General features: G+C 49.7%; 1 protein-coding gene across 2 annotated transcripts in view; it reads left to right on the top strand.

Moving 5' to 3' along the window:
- The first annotated feature begins 1008 nt into the window (after nt 1-1008).
- Nucleotides 1009-17729, top strand: part of POC1A (POC1 centriolar protein A) — a 197700-nt gene continuing 180979 nt past the window's right edge. The window contains exons 1-2 of one of the 2 annotated variants that reach the window (XM_069643195.1): nt 1009-1352; nt 16285-16369. In XM_069643195.1, coding sequence (XP_069499296.1) covers nt 1338-1352; nt 16285-16369 — 100 coding nt within the window. In that variant the 5' untranslated portion in view covers nt 1009-1337. The remainder of the gene's footprint in view (nt 1353-16284; nt 16370-17729) is intronic. The other variant, XM_069643196.1, reaches the window with a different exon arrangement.

The following is a 17729-nucleotide window of genomic DNA, read 5'->3' as shown; positions in this document are numbered from 1 at the left end:
CCCATTCATTCCAATGGGCGTCTCACCCGCCAAAAACAAAATCGGGTGATTTCACCCGCCTTTGCAGCACAAAGGGTTAAGAGCCATGGTTCTATGCAAAATTCCTCTCTCCCGATTTCTGTGGTAAGATCTCTCACCCCGGTGCTCCAGAGGCATGTGTATGCATTAAGTCCACAGCCTTCTGGACATACTGCCTTAACAGTCAGTCTACCTCTATACATTTAGATCTATATCAAATTCGGTTGCATATTAACAAGTTGCTAAAAGAATGAGTGAGTGTACATTTTGACCCAGTTTCTGTTCTTCTTTTTGTGCAATTTGATGAGATGTTCAATGTGTGAATTTATTATGTACCGTAACCAACATTATTTTATTGTATCTTATTAATTTTTAATTGATGTTTGATGTGATTAAGATTGTATCTGTTAACGAATGTTCGGTAGCAATGGAACGAATGCAGCTTCGGCTGCGTAATATGGCCGCTAGGAAAGCCTCTGCGTTTTCGTCGCTCCAGATGGATGAATGGTGTAAGAGAGTAAGGAAACAAATGACGGACAACACAACGGCATCGACAATTACACTCAGGAGGGCGCCATGTCGTAATAATTTGTTTTCTCTATTGGACCACAGAGTTTTATGAATAGTCTAAGCTAGCATAGGTTATAATCGAGAGCAGCCTATAGCTTTTAAAGGGTACGACTAACATGAAATACTAACTTAAAGATCTACCTTTAAATGAACGTTTCTAAAAGTTATAAACATTATAAGAGATTATAGATCTGATGTGTGTGGTGATAGTTTAGCAGAGCAGCCGTCGTCCGTGCATTTTCCTCCCCCGGCCATCCCTTAACGCCCCCGTTCCCCTCGCGCGCTCGCTCCCGCTCCACACGCCGCCTGCGCACTGCTGCCCCGCGGGCCCCGCCCCTTCCGGGACTCCAGGAGCCGTTGCTAGGGCCCGCGTTCCCCGCCCTCTCTGGGACTCCAGAGGGCGCTTGCGCGCTGGTCCGCGGGCCCCGCCCCTTCCGGGACTCCAGGGGCCGTTGCTAGGGACCGCGGGAAGCGCGGAAAGTTCAAGCAAAGGCGGCGAGCGCGGCTCTGGGGGCGGCACTGGGGCCAGGAAGGGACTGCGAGCAGAGGGGGGCTGAGGAGGGCTGAGGGGGCAGAGGGGGCAGAGCGAGGGAGGACAGAGGGCCCACATCACCACACAGCCCGGACTGCTTCTACCACCACAGCCCCGCCGCGGCCTGGCCTTCAGCACCCGCTCACAGCTGGACTGGACTGCAGCAGAGACACCAGCCCCTGCACTGCGGGAAGAGCGAGGTCCCAGGCCCCCCAGCATGGCCTCCTTCCTGGTAAGTCTCTGATAGCACAAGCTCTGTAAAGCTCTGAGCAACGGGCAGGGTGGCAATCAGGGGCTCCCTGTAAAGAATCCCCCTGAAAGAGCCCTGCGCCCACTGCAAGTTACGGGCAGACACCAGACCCTCACTGTAACTCCCCTTCATTCCCTGCAAGTGATGGGCAGACACCAGACCCTCACTGTAACTCCCCTTCATTCCCTGCAAGTGATGGGCAGACACCAGACCCTCACTGTAACTCCCCTTCATTCCCTGCAAGTGATGGGCAGACACCAGACCCTCACTGTAACTCCCCTTCATTCCCTGCAAGTGATGGGCAGACACCAGACCCTCACTGTAACTCCCCTTCATTCCCTGCAAGTGATGGGCAGACACCAGACCCTCACTGTAACTCCCCTTCATTCCCTGCAAGTGATGGGCAGACACCAGACCCTCACTGTAACTCCCCTTCATTCCCTGCAAGTGATGGGCAGACACCAGACCCTCACTGTAACTCCCCTTCATTCCCTGCAAGTGATGGGCAGACACCAGACCCTCACTGTAACTCCCCTTCATTCCCTGCAAGTGATGGGCAGACACCAGACCCTCACTATAACTCCCCTTCATTCCCTGCAAGTGATGGGCAGACACCAGACCCTCACTATAACTCCCCTTCATTCCCTGCAAGTGATGGGCAGACACCAGACCCTCACTATAACTCCCCTTCATTCCCTGCAAGAGCCTTACTGTAACTCCCCTTCATTCCCTGCAAGTGATGGGCAGACACCAGACCCTCACTGTAACTCCCCTTCATTCCCTGCAAGTGATGGGCAGACACCAGACTGTTGTGGCCTGAATGGATGACAGGACGCAGTAGGGTTTCTGACAGTCTTTATTGACTGAGAACAAGGGAGAATGTCTTAAGGCGGACTGGTGGCGCAGGGCGCTTACTCACTGTTAACTGACCAAGTCCTGTGCTTCCCCAGTTACTTCACTGTGGAAGGGTTGTGCTCACCGGTGGCACGCCGTAAACTCATAGGGCCCCCATGAAGCCTCCAGTGGCTGTGGTGTTATGCCCTATGAGCTGTAGTGATGGTTCTGGAGTCGATTCTCCTTTTTCTGTACTCAGGAGCAGCGCTCCTGTACGACCGCTCTAGCTGGCAGGGCGCCAACTCTGAAGCGGGAACGTTTTCCCGCGGAGCGTGGGCTCGCGAGATCCCGTGTATCGAGATCTCGCGAGAACACACTCCCGCGATCACGTGATGTCCCCACACACCTCCTCTGCTGGGAAAAAGGAATGGGAGGTCACTCCATGATGAAGTCCGCATATTTCCCGGGCTTCCTTCTCTCTCTCTGGGGCCTGCCAGGATCCGGGTATGTAGCGGGATCGATGAAGTGTCCTTGGGAGGGTGCTGGTGAATCGGGATCTCTTTGTCCAGCTCCTTGCTGAGATCCCCTGGGTGTGGTTGGGAAAAGGGAGCTTGCGAAGTCGTTGCGATGTTGCGGCTCTATGATGTCTCCACTCGGGAGATGATGGTTCTCGTATGGCTCTTGGCAGACCTGATCTCCTCCAGTGTCTCCAGGGGAGTGTACATTATCATCTTTCCTGCGGTACATGGCTACCCTCTCTAGATTCCATCTCCTGCCATCGCTGGTGCGGATGTGGTTTGTCCCTCTCTCCATGACTTCTATGGGACTGCTGTATCTGGAACCTGTGATGGTGTCCTTGTGGGGAAGTCGTATCTTCACCAGATCCCCTTTGTTGACTTGTGTGTGTCGAGCGGCTCGGCGCAAGTCCCCCTGTGCTTTCATTGCTTCTTTGTTGCGCTGCATACGGCACGTTACGTCAGCCATGTCGACGTCTTCGTCGGCCCTCACTTGCTGAAGCCATGGTGGTACCAGTGAGGATGCCGCCCTTCTCCCCCTCAGCAGATGCAACGGAGAAACACTTGTGACGGCGTTGGGGGTGAGACGGTGAGCCGCTACGGCTTCTTTGACCGTCTTGTATGGGTCTAGGCCCGAGGCGTGGGCCAGTTGCAGCGCCCCTTTGATGAAGCGGTTGGCCCGCTCGACTAGGCCATTTGCCTGTGGGTGGTATAGACTTGCTTTCCGCTGTTTGATGTTGTTAAGTTTGAGAAATTTTTCCATTTCCCTGGATACTAGTTGGACTCCGTTGTCCGTGACGAGTTCTTCGGGCAGGCCCTCCCGCTGAAATATGGCGGTGAGAGTTTCAATGACTGTTCCCGTAGTGATGTCCGGGGTGAAGTCAGCTTCCACCCATTTGGAAAAGTAGTCGACCAAGACTATCCCGTATCTGTGCTCAGGGGGCATGTTGTCCAGCGGTCCTATGAAATCCAGCCCCAGTTTTCGCCACACCCCTTTGGGGACTTCGGTGGGCAGCATGGGGGCTTGCCTCACGGCTAGGCGCTTGTCGCTGTTGGAGCATTCGTGGCACCTATCGACCATCTGCCGAACGTCCTGGTCCATACCTGGCCACCAGTATGCGTCGCGTATCCTTCTTCTGGTCATGTTGCACCCTAAGTGGCCCGAGTGTGCTCTGCACAGTATGACTTTACGGATTCCGCTGGGTGGGATGATTTGATCACCTCTGAGAATGAGACCGTTCATGGCGGTAATTTCCTCATTCACTTTCCAGTAGGGACGAAGGCCTTCAGGGATCGCTCTCTCGTTGGGCCATCCATTTCGAACCCAGGTGCTTACGTGCCTTAGAGCGACGTCCTGCTCGAACTCTTCTTGCCAGTGGCGCTCGCTCATTTCCATGTACTCGACGTTCCTCAGGTCGCCGATGGACGCAACGACACATTCGTCTTCCAGTAATGTGGTGCCGGGGGCGCTTTGGTTGAGGAGCCTGGACATGCAGTCCGCTTGTGCGTTTTTCCAGCCCGCAATGTGTTGTATCTCGTAGGTATACTCTTGGAGCTTCGCGGCGATCCTGGCCAGTCTGGGGGTGGCCGTCTTGGTGCCGCCCGGGCTCAGCATGTGGATTAGCGGCTTGTGATCGGTGATCAACTTGAATCTTGTCCCCCATACGTATGATCTGAAGTAGTCGACGGCCCAAGCACATGCCAACATCTCTTTCTCTACCGTAGAGTAATTCTTCTCGGATGAGGATAATGCCTTGGATGCAAACGCCACAATGTTCTCTGTGTCGCCCTTTTTCTGGGTCAAGGTGGCCCCTAGGCCGTATGCGCTGGCGTCAGTGGTGATGTAGGTGTCCCATTCAGGGTTGTATGGTTTAAGGCACGGCGCGTGTAGAATCCTATTCTTGATTTCGCCGAAAGCCTCATCTTGTTCTGGGCCCCACGAGTACGCTGCCCCCTTCTTCAGAAGCTCCCTCATGGGAGACGTGGTCTCAGAGAACCTGGGGACAAATTTGGCATAGTACTCAGCTAGGCCTAAGAATGAGCGCAGTTCCTCTTTAGACATCGGCGCCGGCGCCTCAGTAATGGCCTCCATGAGGTTCCTTTTGGGGCTCACCCCATCACTCGAGATGCAGTACCCAAGATACTCTACTTTGTTCACCCCGAAGACACACTTTTCATGGCGTAGGTGAATGCCTTCCTCCTGAAGTCTGCTTAGGACTGACTTGAGCGCCTTGTCATGGGTCTCGCTGTCCTTGGCATATACCAGAATGTCGTCTTGGAAGAATGAGACATTGGTGAGGCCTTTCAATAGGGAGTTCATCATCCTCTGGAATGCGGATGCTGCGGACGATAACCCGAAAGGCATGCGGGTGTATTGGAAGGTGCCGAAAGGAGTGATGAACGCCGTCAGGGGGCGGGAGGACTTGTGTAGTGGAATCTGGTGATAGGCATCACGCATGTCCAGCTTCGAGAAAATGGCCGCCTCTTTCATCATGAGGACGATCTCATTGATGCTGGGGAGCGGGAAGCTATCCGTGATCACCTCCAAGTTCAGGCTTCTCAGGTCGATGCAGATCCTGAGGTCGTTGCTGGACTTCTTCTTAACTAGCACCACCGGACTCAGCCATTGCGAGGATTCCACGGTTTCAATGGTTCCTTCCTCGACCATCTTCCTCAGGTGAGCGTCCAAAGCTGGTCTTGCGGTGGCAGGTACCGCCCTTACTTTGTGCTTGACTGGGGTGGCGTTGGGTTTCAGTCGAATTTTGTGTACGAAGTTTCTCACTTTTCCCGGTCTCTCGGAGAACAGGTTTGGAAAGATCTCCTTATAGTTTTGCGCTGCTCCTGACGAGATCATGAGCACCTGTTCCGGAGTGCTGGGATCTAGTTTCATGCTGAGTTTGTGTTGGTCATCCCACCCCAGCACGGCTGGACCTTTGGGGGAAAAATACACCTTGGTGGTGGTAGACCTCCCCTTGAAATCGATGCGGGCCTTGATGTAGCCCAACAGGTCGACCGTTGCCCCTCCAAACACGGTGGGTTTTTGCCTGGTGGATCTAATCTCCACTCTTTCTTGTCCCATCATCTCCTTGTACGTGTCGATGGGCAGAATGGTGAGGTCGGATCCCGAATCAGCCATGACACGCGTTTCCATTCCGTCCACTTTAATGGTGCAGTGGGGCTTTTCTCTCCTGGCATGGGGGGCATTGACCATGACAACCATGGGTCTGTCCAGCAGTTCATCCTCATCGGTGGAGGTGCAGTCACAGTCGACACGGGACACGGTTTTCTCCCGCCACGTGCATGCTGGAGCCACGTGGCCAATGCGTCCGCACTTGGAGCATTCTTTATTCCTGGCGGGACAGTCGCGATCGTTCGCCATGTGCTTGAGACTGGCGCATCTGTAGCATTTCGGTGCCTCCTTTTTCCTGGGACTTTTGTCCTTGGGGCCGTCGCGGGATTGTTTGTCTCTGCGACCTCTCCATTGTAGCGCCGCCATTTCGGGCACAGGCAGGTGACTTCCCGCCTCCTTGCGTCTGCTGGAGGTTTCTTCCTCCGCCCTGGCAATCTGGATGGCTTTATCGAGGGTGACCTCCTTCTCCTGGATGAATTTGTCCTGCACTTTCCTAGAGTTGGTGTGGACGACGAGCATGTCGCAGATGACCTGTTCTGCATTTTCTCCGAAGGCGCACAGAGAAGCGAGTTCCCTCATCCTGGTGATGTAGTCATCCACGGTTTCGCTCCCTTCCTGTTTGCGAGTGTAGAATCTCAACCTATGCAGTACAATATTCTCCTTATTAGTGAACCTCTTCATGATGCGACGCGTGGCTTCTTTGTACACGTCGTCGTCATCGGCGTCTTCGTCGGCCGCCGGTATTTCTTTAAGGCCTGCAAAGATACGCTGACCTTCAACCCCTAGCGCATTCAACAGCATCGCCCTCTTCCTGATGGGGGCATATCGCGTGCCGCCCACCGCTTCCAAGTAGGTGGAAAAAAGGGGTTCCCATTGCATCCACGGAATCGCCGGTGTCCCTGGCAGGGGGAGAAACGCAGGGGGTGGCGTGGCGCCTTGCATGGTGGGTCCGTGGGACTTCAGGTATCCTCGTCGCCAGATATGTTGTGTCCTGAATGGATGACAGGACGCAGTAGGGTTTCTGACAGTCTTTATTGACTGAGAACAAGGGAGAATGTCTTAAGGCGGACTGGTGGCGCAGGGCGCTTACTCACTGTTAACTGACCAAGTCCTGTGCCCTGTGCTTCCCCAGTTACTTCACTGTGGAAGGGTTGTGCTCACCGGTGGCACGCCGTAAACTCATAGGGCCCCCATGAAGCCTCCAGTGGCTGTGGTGTTTTGCCCTATGAGCTGTAGTGATGGTTCTGGAGTTGATTCTCCTTTTTCTGTACTCAGGAGCAGCGCTCCTGTACAACCGCTCTAGCTGGCAGGGCGCCAACTCTGAAGCGGGAACGTTTTCCCGCGGAGCGTGGGCTCGCGAGATCCCGTGTATCGAGATCTCGCGAGAACACGCTCCCGCGATCACGTGATGTCCCCACACAGACCCTCACTGTAACTCCCCTTCATTCCCTGCAAGTGATGGGCAGACACCAGACCCTCACTGTAACTCCCCTTCATTCCCTGCAAGTGATGGGCAGACACCAGACCCTCACTGTAACTCCCCTTCATTCCCTGCAAGTGATGGGCAGACACCAGACCCTCACTGTAACTCCCCTTCATTCCCTGCAAGAGCCTCACTGTAACTCCCCTTCATTCCCTGCAAGAGCCTCACTGTAACTCCCCTTCATTCCCTGCCAGAGCCTCACTGTAACTCCCCTTCATTCCCTGCCAGAGCCTCACTGTAACTCCCCTTCATTCCCTGCCAGAGCCTCACTGTAACTCCCCTTCATTCCCTGCCAGAGCCTCACTGTAACTCCCCTTCATTCCCTGCCAGAGCCTCACTGTAACTCCCCTTCATTCCCTGCCAGAGCCTCACTGTAACTCCCCTTCATTCCCTGCAAGTGATGGGCAGACACCAGACCCTCACTGTAACTCCCCTTCATTCCCTGCAAGACCCTCACTATAACCCCCCTTCATTCCCTGCAAGACCCTCACTATAACTCCCCTCACATCCCTGCAAGTGATGGGCAGGCACCAGACCCTCACTATAACTCCCCTTCATTCCCTGCAAGACCCTCACTATAACTCCCCTTCATTCCCTGCAAGTGATGGGCAGACAACAGACCCTCACTATAACTCCCCTTCATTCCCTGCAGGTGATGGGCAGACAACAGACCCTCACTATAACTCCCCTTCATTCCCTGCAAGAGCCTCACTATAACTCCCCTTCATTCCCTGCAAGAGCCTCACTATAACTCCCCTTCATTCCCTGCAAGAGCCTCACTATAACTCCCCTTCATTCCCTGCAAGAGCCTCACTATAACTCCCCTTCATTCCCTGCAAGAGCCTCACTATGACTTCCTTTCATTCCCTGCAAGTGATGGGCAGACACCAGACCCTCACTGTAACTCCCCTTCATTCCCTGCAAGTGATGGGCAGACACCAGACCCTCACTGTAACTCCCCTTCATTCCCTGCAAGTGATGGGCAGACACCAGACCCTCACTGTAACTCCCCTTCATTCCCTGCAAGTGATGGGCAGACACCAGACCCTCACTGTAACTCCCCTTCATTCCCTGCAAGTGATGGGCAGACACCAGACCCTCACTGTAACTCCCCTTCATTCCCTGCAAGTGATGGGCAGACACCAGACCCTCACTGTAACTCCCCTTCATTCCCTGCAAGAGCCTCACTGTAACTCCCCTTCATTCCCTGCCAGAGCCTCACTGTAACTCCCCTTCGTTCCCTGCCAGAGCCTCACTGTAACTCCCCTTCGTTCCCTGCCAGAGCCTCACTGTAACTCCCCTTCATTCCCTGCAAGAGCCTCACTATAACTCCCCTTCATTCCCTGCAAGTGATGGGCAGACACCAGACCCTCACTGTAACTCCCCTTCATTCCCTGCAAGTGATGGGCAGACACCAGACCCTCACTGTAACTCCCCTTCATTCCCTGCAAGAGCCTCACTGTAACTCCCCTTCATTCCCTGCCAGAGCCTCACTGTAACTCCCCTTCGTTCCCTGCCAGAGCCTCACTGTAACTCCCCTTCGTTCCCTGCCAGAGCCTCACTGTAACTCCCCTTCATTCCCTGCAAGACCCTCACTATAACTCCCCTTCATTCCCTGCAAGTGATGGGCAGACACCAGACCCTCACTGTAACTCCCCTTCATTCCCTGCAAGTGATGGGCAGACACCAGACCCTCACTGTAACTCCCCTTCATTCCCTGCAAGACCCTCACTATAACTCCCCTTCATTCCCTGCAAGTGATGGGCAGACAACAGACCCTCACTATAACTCCCCTTCATTCCCTGCAAGTGATGGGCAGACAACAGACCCTCACTATAACTCCCCTTCATTCCCTGCAAGTGATGGGCAGACAACAGACCCTCACGATAACTCCCCTTCATTCCCTGCAAGACCCTCACTATAACTCCTCTTCATTCCCTACACCAGACCCTCACTATAACTCCCCTTCATTCCCTGCAAGTGATGGGCAGCCACCAGACCCGCACTATACATCCCCTTCACCCTCTGCAAGTGATGGAGGTGGGCAGCCACCAGACCCGCACTATAACTCCCCTTCATTCCCTGCAAGACCCTCACTATAACTCCCCTACATTCCCTGCAAGACCCTCACTATAACTCCCCTTCATTCCCTGCAAGACCCTCACTATAACTCCCCTTCATTCCCTGCAAGACCCTCACTATAACTCCCCTACATTCCCTGCAAGACCCTCACTATAACTCCCCTTCATTCCCTGCAAGACCCTCACTATAACTCCCCTTCATTCCCTGCAAGACCCTCACTATAACTCCCCTTCATTCCCTGCAAGACCCTCACTATAACTCCCCTTCACCCTCTGCAAGTGATGGGGGTGGACGGACACCAGGTCCTCACTATAAATCCCCACCACCCTCTGCAAGTGATGGGGGTGGGCGGACACCAGGTCCTCACTATAAATCCCCACCACCCTCTGCAAGTGATGGGCAGATACCAGGTCCTCACCATAAATCCCCACCACCCTCTGCAAGTGATGGGGTGGGCAGACACCAGGTCCTCACCATAAATCCACCCTCTGCAAGTGATGGGCAGATACCAGGTCCTCACCATAAATCCCCACCACCCTCTGCAAGTGATGGGGTGGGCAGACACCAGGTCCTCACCATAAATCCACCCTCTGCAAGTGATGGGGTTGGGCAGACACCAGGTCCTCACTACAACTTCCCTTCACCCACTGCAAGTAATGGGGATGGACAGACACCAGGCACACTGTAAATGCCCTCAGCAAGTAATTGGCAGACACCAGATCCTCACTGTAAAGACCCACTACCCTCTGCAAGTAATTCATTTTATTGTTTTTTGTTTTAAAATAAACCTCTACAATTTGATACGAGGTAAACATTAAAACATATATAGAATAAGATATAAAGCATTGGCCAAATTCATCAAAATGTTCATATCTAAAAGACGGATTAAGATTCATGTCATATGGTACTTATCACTATTATACCTAGAATAAGTTACTAAACAATAATTAAAAAAGAAAAAAAGATGATAAACCACACATTTTTAAATTGTTTTACTAGTATTAAAGACAATACAGATCTACTTCCTGCCTCTCAAAATATATGACCAAAGATTTTCTCCATCCACAGCAGCCAGATAATGTACAACGTTGCATAGTCGAACCCGGGCAAGAGATAAGATGTTTTATATCCTTCCTAGTTGTACGCTTTTCTTTTGTAGATTCTGAAGAAAAACGCCATACTTTTAGGTAAACTGCTTTGTAGACAGGCAATTTCATTGGTATTAGTTACATTCATGCAGAATCTTATTTACATATTACGATCAGGACATTTTCGCACATATAATTCCACCTCCCCATTTCTTTTATGTGCCAGTCGTGATCTCGATCATAGTGGGTGCTCTCCGATTAGGTTCCAAGTATCCAGTCGCTCTGCATGATTCTCAGTTTTACACGAGCTGGATTTTGGATTAGCAACTCCACATTTACTTCGAGTTCTTGCATTTTTCAACACAATGTACTATAAAGTCTTTTACAGGAAATCCCCCATGTGATCCCTCGCATGACTCCCATCGGAATACATTGGGGCAGGAAGTATAGCACTTTTCTCTCAGTCAAAGTTTCATAAGAAACTACCTCCTCTGTTAGCTAGATTGGAAAGACTTCTAACCCATAGACCAGTTTAGGGATCACTTTTCCTCTATAAAATGTTAGCTCTGGTAGTGTGCCAACTTTCCGATCGATTGCCTTCATCTGCCCAGCAAGAGTGAGTGTTTTTTCTTGAGCCTATCCCCAAGTAGTGATTTTCCAGGATGTGCCTAAATATAATTTAGAAGTTTATCTCTAGTTGCTCTTCATCAATATACCAAGCATGCCTACATTTTTTACCCTCTTTACAAAATGTTACTATTTTAGTTTTTCAAGAGCTTGATTTTCAGTTGGCACATTTTCATATAACTTTCAAGAGCTCTCAGGCGGCTCTGGAGTCCAATGTGGTTCCTATCTAAAACAATAAAATCCTCAGCACAGGCTATCCAAGTTACTAGCATGTCCCCCAGCTGAGGGCTCACAAAGGCAACATCGTCTAGGGTTTTCCCAATGTCCGCCATGTATAAATTAGACAGGGGGATGAAACACAGCCCTGCCATAGGCCAGAACAAGTGTTCATTTCCCTGGACATTATCCTTTCCGCATTGAGTCTATCTTGTATGAAAGTCCCCTTATGGAGATAGATCAGGATTCTTAAAAGACCCATGGGCAAGCCCCAATCGCGTAGCTGAGTCCATAACCAGTTACGGGATACTAAATCCAAGGCCATTGAGAGGTCTAAAGAAGCAAGTAATGGAGTTGGGCAAACACCAGATCCTCATTGTAAGGACCTATCGCCTTCTGCAAGTAATGGGGGTGGGAAGACACCAGATCCTCATTGAGACCCTCATGTTTTGGGGGTGGGCAGAGCTCAGATCCTCATTGTAAAGACGCTCCACCCTCTGCAAGTAATGTCGGTGGACCGACACCAAATGTTTGTCCCTTATGGCCTGCAAGGAATCTTGGTGCGACTCGGAGTCACTCGCTTAAAAAGTACATCCTCTAATGTGGACACTCTACAACCTCTAATAGGGTCCTTAGAAGATACTTTTGTCAGACCCTCACTGTAAACAACACTGCACCATCTAAGTGGTGGGCAGAGGGTCAGAAACCTACCCCTCAGTGTAAATACTCTGAACCCCCCATATCTGTGGAGGGGCCATAGACCAGTCCCTCCATTCAGAGGCGCTGCACCTTCTGCACCTGTGCGTAGCCTACACGGCACACTGTTTGCCAAAATGCTGCACTTGGAAGAATTGTGAAGGTTTGCCAATATGCTGCACTTGGAAGAATTGTGAAGGTTTGCCAATATGCTGCACTTGGAAGAATTGTGAAGGTTTGCCAATATGCTGCACTTGGAAGAATTGTGAAGGTTTGCCAATATGCTGCACTTGGAAGAATTGTGAAGGTTTGCCAATATGCTGCACTTGGAAGAATTGTGAAGGTTTGCCAATATGCTGCACTTGGAAGAATTGTGAAGGTTTGCCAATATGCTGCACTTGGAAGAATTGTGAAGGTTAGGCAATATGCTGCACTTGGAAGAATTGTGAAGGTTAGGCAATATGCTGCACTTGGAAGAATTGTGAAGGTTAGGCAATATGCTGCACTTGGAAGAATTGTGAAGGTTAGGCAATATGCTGCACTTGGAAGAATTGTGAAGGTTTGCCAATATGCTGCAATTGGAAGAATTGTGAAGGTTAGGCAATATGCTGCACTTGGAAGAATTGTGAAGGTTTGCCAATATGCTGCAATTGGAAGAATTGTGAAGGTTAGGCAATATGCTGCACTTGGAAGAATTGTGAAGGTTAGGCAATATGCTGCACTTGGAAGAATTGTGAAGGTTAGGCAATATGCTGCACTTAGTCTAACCTTCACAATTCTTCTATGTATCGGGTTCCACGTCTTTTCATCGCAGGATGTAATTTCGATGGACTCTGTGTATTTTTAATGAAAAAAACTCCATCATTTTTTTATTCTTGGGAGGTTCCCCTGTCTCCTCCCCTCAGCTCCCCATCACCTTTAATTTCGTATATCAATTCCCAAACACCCACACCCCATATATACTTTTCTAAAAAACGCATCGAAATTACATCCCGCGATGAAAGGACGTCGTACCATGTATCATACGCAGAAGAATTGTGAAGGTTTGCCAATATGCTGCACTTAGAAGAATTGCATAGGTTAGCCAATATGTACTGTGTAGAATAATTGTGTAGGTAGCCTATGTACTGCAGGTAGCGCCTGTACCATCTAGCTTCTGACTCTAGGTGATTTGGAGTGTATCCAACGTGTCTAGTGCAGGTAACTAGTAGAATAGCGAATGTTTTGAACCTTGTCGCAATTCATTCATATGGAGTTCTAGCCGACGACACGCACGCTTCTGCCATCATAAACCACTTGAAGAGACTTTGCACAACACCTCTGCCATAAGAATGCATCTTTTTTTCACTACAAGATTTTGATAGAGAGTTGCACACGTGACTATCCCGCTCTCCCATACCATCTCTAGATTACTTCTCACCAGCCATCCACATGCTAGGTTGACATGGGTGGTTAACAAGGACTTGGCCACCCCTTGATATTCTCGCATTGGCCAATAGGCACACACGCATAGTAGCGCCTCCTCAAATCTCCCATACCTTGACTATGGTTCCTGATGGCGTTCAAACTACAGCACGTTGTGACCATGGTGTAAGGCGCTCTGTAAATGAAACACTGCTACAGCTTGAAGCTTTAAATAATAACATAGAATTAATAAATAAACAAGTTTACAGGATGTCATCGTCTCAAAATGTTCCACTTGTCAGCCTCAAATCTCACCTGTACCGTTCAAGTAAGGCCAGCACTCTTCTAGTCCCATGTATATCCCCCCACTAATGACAAGTTAATGACAAGTCTATGGCAGACGATGACTGATTGTTAAATACTGAGCCAGGTACTTTGTAACTGCGGGGTGGGACAGGCATCTTTAAAATCTAACCACTCAAACTCTTGCAGAAAACCAATCCTGCATGCATATGGTGCATTCTGACCATTTTTCAGTCTCTCTGCAAGTGCTCTCAGCTTCTTGTTCTCTCCGACTAATGAAGATGTAACCTGTCATATTTTTCATGTTGTCCGTGAGCTCCAATGATCTTTTCTGCAGCATTGTCGATGTCCACTCATCCCTCTAACTTGAACACAGCCCTATTTAGTTTATTCAGCTAATAGGTAGCCTACTTGGTCTTGCAAAGCCTCTCTATAATTGCCTGTCCAGAGGGTGACGACGGGCAGGGGGATCCAGCAACATTCTCCTAGGGGCAAAAGTCAGATTTTCATACAGCCCCTCCCCCCCGCCCTTGTGCACTTTCCTACTAGACACTTTGCCTCAAAAATTCAACTTATCTGACATGGCCTATTTATCTCCTTAAGGTCCTCCACCACATCACCTCTTTTTCCACTTCCAAAACCATGCTGTAATATGCAGCTGTAACATTGCTTCCAATCAGCTGGACTGCACAGCTGGCCGAGAGCAACTCCCAAGTGATCACTGCCCATACTCTTTGCTGTAGTGAGCAGCATTGCAATGCAAGGAGCATCCATTGTTACTGAGCTCTAGGCGGGCGGGCACACACAAGGAATTGCAGAGGCAGCTGGGATGACTGCCATACATTCCGAGAAGGTACCAGTTCAATTCCAGAAAACAAATCGCTGGTGCCTGACCTCAATTGGTTCCTCTCCACTTTTGTCAATCATTTGCATGCTACTAGCTAGGCATAAAGTCACTCACCTCCCCATCCCACCACTCGAAAATAAAGTTCCATGAGCAGGAGTTAAAACCAGTTCCTGGGTATTGGGCATCACCCACTAGGCAGGAGCTACCTCTGGGGGACCAGGAGGCAAGTACACAGCATTTTAATTTACACATGAGATGCACACTTTAACTTGTCCTCTATATATGATCCATTATGGTTTAAATCTCTTCTAATGCTTCTTTATACACTTTGATAAATACACAAAGTCCATGCCATATTGCTATCTTTGTATGGCACCAGTTGGTCTGGGGAGCCAAAAGTAGCTCCTGGTAGGGTGTGGTGTAAAGCTAACAAGGCTCTCCAAGACTACAAGCAGGAGCTTAATAGCTCCCAGCAATTGTGAATCCTGCATACAGCAGACCGTTTCTTACTCGTATTGTAATCGATTACAAGTTCTCAGTAGCCAAAGGCAAGTACAACGTTTGTGGCTTGCTGACTGAACGGAGCAGTGATGGCAGTGCTCTCTAGGAGAACGGCCATCTTTCTAAGGCATCCAGGCCGTGCCCTTAAGTATTGTTTTAAAAGACAATGCCATTGTCCATATAGGCAACCTATTTTTCCAATAGCAAATCTAGGTATGGATGCTCGTCTCTCTTGGAATAATGCACACCTTTTCCAGCATTTATTTCTTCGGTTGCCTCTGCCGCAGTATACATGTCCACCACACATGAGTTTGTACAATCTTGTCCATTTGTGTAAAGCGTTTTGCTTCAGAGTTTATATGATTAAGTACATAGATTTGTTTTAATGTATATTCTGAGGTCTAATGCCCACTGGAGGGGGGTTTCAAAAGGTAAGCTCTCATGCGCACCAACCTTGCTTTGGTGGCGTTCTCTGAATATACAGTAGAGCTCTGCCGGCGAATCTCTGATACAGACCAGGGTGTGCCCCGCCAACCTTGCTCTTATGGCGTTCTCTGACTATACAGTAGAGTAGTGCCAGCGATCTGCGATACAGACCAGGGTGTGCATCACCAACCTTGCTTTGCTAGCATTCTCTGACTATACAGTAGAGCTCTGCCGGCGGATCTCTGATACAGACCAGGGTGTGCCCCACCAACCTTGCTCTGATGGCGTTCTCTGACTATACAGTAGAGCTTTGCCAGCGGATCTCTGATACAGACCAGGGTGTGCCCCACCAACCTTGCTCTGATGGCGTTCTCTGACTATACAGTAGAGCTTTGCCAGCGGATCTCTGATACAGACCAGGGTGTGCCCCGCCAACCTTGCGTTGATGGCGTTCTCTGACTATACAGTAGAGCAGTGCCAGCGATCTCCGATACAGACGAGGGTGGGACCACCAACCTTGCTTTGATGTTGTTCTCTGACTATACAGTAGAGCAGTGCCAGCGGATCTCTGATACAGACCAGGTTGTGTGCTAGACCTCGCAGATCTTGAGTCAAAACCCATCCTTGCAGATCTTGAAGCATGCAGATAGAGCTTGACTTGTAATTGGCAGTTTGAAGGGAGTACGGTTGTGGGTGCTTTTGAGCTCCTATGAGGTTTGGGAGCTTCACATATAACTTTTTTCATTATAATTTGATTTTCAGGAAGACCCTTCGCTGGAACGACATTTTAAAGGCCATCGGGATACTGTGACCTGCGTGGATTTTAATCCCAACATGAAGCAGTTGGGTAAAGTATTCTTTCTTGCGCTTTTTATGCAAATTATTAATTTGACCCAAGACTTTGGTTTCTCTGACTTCAGGGTATGCAGGGAAGGTCCATAAGTAAGGCACAATGACTGCTTATACGGTCGTCTTTCATGATTATCTATCCTTAAAAATATCTCTTTATCGTCCATCTCCACGGCCATGCAGTTGGAAGTCATGTCTGGTGTGCAATATTACTTTGTCTATGGCAAGTGTGAACAAAAGAAAAGAACTTGGCTGTGGTTATCGCAACCAGCATGCTAGCGTGCCCAAATGCGAGCTAATTGGGGTTGGGGGAAGGGCGTTTGAACAACTCCTGACATGTTGGAGATAACTGGGGTGCAGTGTGGATGAAACAAGTAACATTTTAGGACCAAACTGGAATACAGCCGTCCTGTATCAAATTACAATGAGGGACACCAAAAGGAGGCTCTGGCAATGGTACAAAACAATGATCTTGTGTAGAAAGCCTAGACACCTTGCTACTGCCAAGAGACCCCATGGAGAGTGTAGGGAATCTAACTATTTTAACCTACTCTAGTCATAATTTGCCATTCATTGTAACACCAAACACACTTTAATAAGAAATCATCTGAAGAAAGTTGCTGTCTGGGGCTGTTACCCAGTCACTGTTACCCCATCTGGAGGAGTTTATCAAAAAAGCAAGCTAAGTGTCTCACCTAGCCAATAGCAGCAGAACCCTCTCAGCTCCCTAACAGCCCCAAGGCTGAGCAATTCTTCATGCCTAGTTATCACCCTGTTGCCCAACCGCCTTTTCCCAATCAGGCGTCTTACCACTTAAAGCTCCCATCCCCCAAGGTCTTTAATCAAAGGCAGGGGTGCTCACATGGTAGACCCATGTGCCCCGCTTTTTTACACTCTCTGCAAACCCCTCCTGATGAGTGTGGCGTGTTAGTGCTGTCAACCACACTATTATTCAGTGCTACAAATCCGGAGTGGTAAGTCCTTTACCTTTTTGATAGCTTTGATTCAAATCTATGGTTGTTGGAAAAAGTTGTCTTTGCAGAAAATAATATCCATTAATTCAACTTGTAGAAAAACGCGCCTCCAATCCTTTGAACAGGTGGACAGAAAAGTGCCACGCAATATGGTTTGACCTTTGAACTGCTACAGCTGTTGCCTGATGGGGCGAAATAAAACTGTGGGAGATCGACTGGATAGATACTATTGAAAAGGTCCGGAGATTTTGAGAGTTGGTTTTCCGTAATACTGTTAGACATAAGACCTCCAGGAGTGCTCCCTCATCTACAAAAATGGACCATTATCCGTGCACGCAAATCGTGCGCCTCTGCCTCTAAACTCTTCCCTACCAAAGTAATCAT

The sequence above is a fragment of the Ambystoma mexicanum genome, chromosome 2p, assembly GCF_040938575.1.
Source record: "Ambystoma mexicanum isolate Mex_15411 chromosome 2p, UKY_AmexF1_1, whole genome shotgun sequence".
NCBI lineage: Eukaryota > Metazoa > Chordata > Amphibia > Caudata > Ambystomatidae > Ambystoma > Ambystoma mexicanum.
Note: the sequence above shows the minus strand (reverse complement) of the source record. Positions and strands in the feature narration are given on the sequence as shown.